At 41.7% G+C, this 4,845-nt stretch overlaps 1 protein-coding gene across 1 annotated transcript; it reads left to right on the plus strand.

Annotated features, from left to right (window-relative positions):
- The first annotated feature begins 2,631 nt into the window (after positions 1–2,631).
- LOC138784181 (probable G-protein coupled receptor 141) lies at positions 2,632–3,474 on the plus strand. Its single transcript, XM_069959692.1, has one exon. The coding sequence runs from the start codon at positions 2,632–2,634 to the stop codon at positions 3,472–3,474; it is 843 nt and encodes a 280-aa protein (XP_069815793.1).
- Positions 3,475–4,845: the final 1,371 nt, after the last annotated feature.

Genomic DNA, 4,845 nt, shown 5'->3' on the forward strand with positions numbered 1-4,845 from the left:
TGAAAGCAGTTTCTTTGTCTCTCTTTTTCTTTTCTGTTCTCTCTTCTTTGGCTTTCTTGTTTTTTCTTTTTTAAGTTTTTTTATATACAAGGGAAATAATTGTGTTAATAGGTTAATTTTAATGTGAAGAATATGCATCCAGTTGGGGAGGAAAAAAGATGCTTACATTTATATATGGGATATTAATTATTAAATTAAATTAATTACTTAACTTTTAGGTAGATTTTAAAGGGGGTGAGCAAGGGGGGGGGGGGGTTGTGGGTTAAGGATTTGTAATGTTTGCAGTTGTGGGATATGTATTGTATGAAAATGAAAAAATAAAATGTAAATGTACACCTTTTAGGCAGAGATCCTGGTAGTATTTTGGTCTGCATTGGGCTCTCATTTCAAAATGTGTTTTAGCCAACACAAGGAGTGAAGCCAACACAGATTGAAATTATAATGGAAAGATATGCTTTTTTTCCTGGGCGTTTTGGACCGACTCTTACAAGACTAGGGGCAGTTAAAGTGGCTCTTCTAAGGTACCTATTTCATGAAATGATTATCAGCTGTACTTGGCCGATTACCATCCATTCTGATCGATAATCATTTTGTATAATAGTGTGGTGACCCCTGGTGTAAAGGTACGGCCGGTCACTTGCTAGATGGTAAAGTGTGACGTCAGTTCTGTGATGGTTGGCCGAGATATAGCCGGGCCCAGTGATGATATGTTGTGACGCCAGTGCCGGTTGAGCACAGGTATGGTGGCAAATATACTTTTATTTTAAAGGGCCGGTTATACCTTGTTCCAATGTGGACAGCCGGGTTGTTGAGGGGCCCCTTGGGCTGTTGTAACCGTGGTCCGGAGTGGAATGATGACCCACCCGGACTATTAGCACTGCTCTGTGATTGATGAGGAATCACAGAGTTTCTTTATCATAAAAAAAATCTGTTTTACTCCGAAGACACTTGTATGTAGCAGATCATACAGCTTTGCATTGATATAAAACATTTCACTTGACAAGGCACTTGATAGCTTAGGATCCAGATCTGTGGTGAGAGTATAGAGACTGGGTTGTGTGCTGAGGTATATAGAAGAATCAAAAGAGTAGAGAGGAGGATGGCGTTTCTAGAGTCCCAACCAAAGTACTAGTGTGCTCTGCCGGGATGTCATTGATAGAAATAGAATACTTGAGAAGAGAAAAAGAATACTTTTGCCCTTGTTTTGACTCTTTGGTCTTTGCACCACCTATTGCCCTACCAGTGTCGGGGGACCCATCCTAGTGGGTGACACAAGCCCCAGACCTTACCTGGGATGAGCGAATGTTGAGGGTTCCCTGCTTACACCCACACTGCGAGATAGAGTTCATAGGCTTCTAGCAACTTTGCTCTATCTGGATCAGTACTTAGCCTTGCTTTATAGATACTGTCATGCACTGTGTCTCTCCTTGTCCAGGTCGTGTGTTGAGATGATCTCTGACTTGTCCTCTCTAGTGAAGGGTTTAACACTGCATAGTGTTGAGTAGAGTTACTTGAGAAGAATCTGTAGGTTGCATGTGCCTAAGTCTGCCTTTAGACTGCACACTGAGAATGGGGACCTGGCAGAGGGCCAGGGCCCAACTGGACATCTGTAAAGAGTGTTCTGGCTTGTTTCCTTCCTCTACAGAGTCTAGATACAAAAGACACTACACTTCCTCTACCCATTTGACTTCCTACCTACAGCCTCTGTAAGGTGTGCTGTGAATTGGTGAAGAGTGCATATGTGAAAAGTAAAGAGAGAAATGATAGGATAGAAGAAGAAAGTACTCTCATTGGTCTACAGATCCATGTGACATACAAATAATTAATAACCCTTTCAATACTACAGCTGTGCAATAACTAAGTACATATACTTACAACAGCGACATCTTGTGGTGAAACTTTAACACTACTACATCACCACTTACATCCAAAAAGTACAGGCTTTTATGAAGGGTGTACCTAAAAACAACACCCGTGGTGGGACAGAACAATAGCTCATGCACAATGTCGACTGATCGTTGTCCTTCAGCATGTTGAATAAAAATGGCCACGATGGCAACAGTCTGCTGGCATCCCTCTGCGTGATAAAAGAAGCAGCAGCAGCAGACGGACGCTATCTTCTATGGGTCACTCCCAAAACTGCTCTCGCAACAAGCCCCCGGCTCGCTGTCTGTGTGTTTAATGGCACAGAAAGAGAGGGCGGAACAAGCAGCAGGTTGGCACTCACTTGCTCCTAAATATTGGCTCTTGTAATAGGGCCCTAAGTGCCACTAAACAATTTTCTAGGCCAGACCAATCTGCCCTACTAAGCAATTGCAGATGTAATAGAAGGTCACAGAGTAAACTGTCTAGCCCATCTAGTGCTAAATTCTAGTGCCAGTGCTTAGCAGGATTGTAGAATGTTCTCCTATGAAAGTGAAGCAGAATGATTACAGGTATGCTGAGCTACTATATTACCTGTAAAGCTGCACAGTGAGCCTATCGAGCAATCTAACACACCAACCTACAGACAGTAAAGAAAGGGGCACGTGATAAGAAGTAACCAAATTGCCACCAAAATTCAATCAAAACTATGTATTGATCTTGTTTTGCTACACTGTATGTTTTCTTTTCTTTTTAGAAAACGTCAAAATGGAAGAAAGAAACCAAACATCTTGCTTTATAGACCCCAGTGTTGCACATCATATTCTGATTACAATATATATTATAATTTTCATTGGAGGAATAACAGGAATAAGCCTAATGGCCTTCTTGATCACTGGAGAAAACAGATTGTCTGTGACAAACACATCAGTCATCAACCTGGTGGCGGTCCATAGTATTTTTCTTATTTCTGTACCATTCCGCATTGCATACTATGTCCAGAGGAGATGGAACTATGGACTTTTTTTCTGTAAAATTGTAAGCGCCATGATACACGTCCATATATATGTTTCCTTCATATTTTATGTCATCATGCTGTCAATGAGATACATCAGCTTCTTTAAGAAAAAGAAGAGGATTGAGTTCTATAGAACACTCCATTCAGTAGGAGTCAGTGGAGCTATGTGGATTGTTATATCCATTATTATCCTACCCTCGGTTTTCACACAATATGGTAATTCTGCCAGCTTCAATGACACTGAGTGTTTCCAATTTCAAGACGCATTTCAGAGCCAAGCTGTGATTGTTGTCAACTATCTTTTTTCTTCCATCATCTTCACAGTGGTTAGTTGCCTATTGTGTGTACAAATGTATATTATTATAAATGTCCTGAAACAAGTCCAGAGACCTATTCTTGCCTATCATGAAACCTGGGCCCAACTTAAAAGTCTTTTCTTCATTTTGGTGATGATAACATGTTTCTTCCCTTTCCATATGTTAAAGATCTACTATATGGACCATGCCAAAGAATGCTTCTATATTAATGAAATTTGCCTGAGCATAACCGCACTCAGTTGTCTGGATTTCCTTCTCTTTGCATTAAAAACTTAATATAAAAAAGTGTTTTTAGTTTGTAACATTTGTTACATGATGAAATCACTCTTACAGTGTTGTCAGCTGCATGATTTTCATACTGCATGTTTTAAGCTTTACTCCTGCTTGTTTTGGGGCTTCAAACTCCAAGACAAAAACATGGGTCAGAAATAGTGTACATGTGATCGGACCTTATGTAAGAATTGTCTTCTGACTGTGGAAACTGGCCATAGATGAAGGTTATTTTGAACAATTTCCTTGAATTGCATAATCTAGTTCTGTTACACTCTGTAAGAAATGATTGTACAAACTGTAAAAACTTATAACTGACTAGTTTATAATAAAACAGATCTGATTTTTTTTTTTTTAAAAGGTGGCGTCTTTCTAGAATTTGTAACGTTTCCCTTTTCTTCTCCATTCAGCCTAGATTGACATGAGGACTACATTTATCTGTAACTTTTTCTTTGTCTTTGCCTGTTCTTTTTTCCAGTATCTTCCACATCAACTCTCCATCCACTTTCCTTTCTGTTGCCTCTTTAACATTACCTTTCTGTGGCTGTTGCTGTCTCCATATAGTAATAATGTCCCCTGCTGTGCCCCCATATAGTAATAATGCCTACTGCTGTGCCCTCATATAGTAATAATGCCTACTGCTGTGCCTTCCATATAGTAATAATGTCCCCTGCTTTGCCCCTATATAGTAATAATGTTTCTTGCTGTGCCCCCATATAGTATTAATGTCTCCTGCTGTGCCATTATTTAGTAATAATGCCTCCTGCTGTGCTTCCATATATTAATAATGCCTCCTTCTGTACCCCCATATAGAAATAATTGTTCCTGCTGTGCCCCCATAATAATGCCCTACTGCTGTGCCCCCATATAGTAATAATGTGCCTGTTTTCCCCCTCTTCCTGCAATTAACCTGATCCCCCACACTTTCTACACACACACACACACACACACACACTACCCCAACTGACCTCCCACACACACTACCCCACCTGACCCCCCTACACACACACTACCCCACCTGACCTCCTAACTACCCCACCTGCCCCCCCACACACTACCCCAACTGACCTCTCCTACACACTCACTACCCCACCTGACCCCCTACGCACACACTACCCCACCTGACCCCCCCTACACACTACCTACACACAAACTACTCCAACTGACCTCCCCTAAACACACACACTACCCCACCTGACCTCCTAACTACACCACCTGACCCCCCACACACACTACCCCAACTGACCTCCCCTACACACACTACCCCACCTGACCCCCTCACACACTACCGTACCTGATCCTCCCACACACACTACCGCACCTGATCCTCCCACAAACACTACCCTACCTGACCCCCACACTACTGCATGTGACCCC

The sequence above is a fragment of the Dendropsophus ebraccatus genome, chromosome 2 (genome assembly GCF_027789765.1).
Source record: "Dendropsophus ebraccatus isolate aDenEbr1 chromosome 2, aDenEbr1.pat, whole genome shotgun sequence".
NCBI classification, from domain to species: Eukaryota; Metazoa; Chordata; class Amphibia; order Anura; family Hylidae; genus Dendropsophus; species Dendropsophus ebraccatus.

Excerpts from the sequence above, each read along its gene's own strand:
- LOC138784181 (XM_069959692.1), top strand. The coding sequence starts at position 2,632 with ATGGAAGAAAGAAACCAAACATCTTGCTTTATAGACCCCAGTGTTGCA.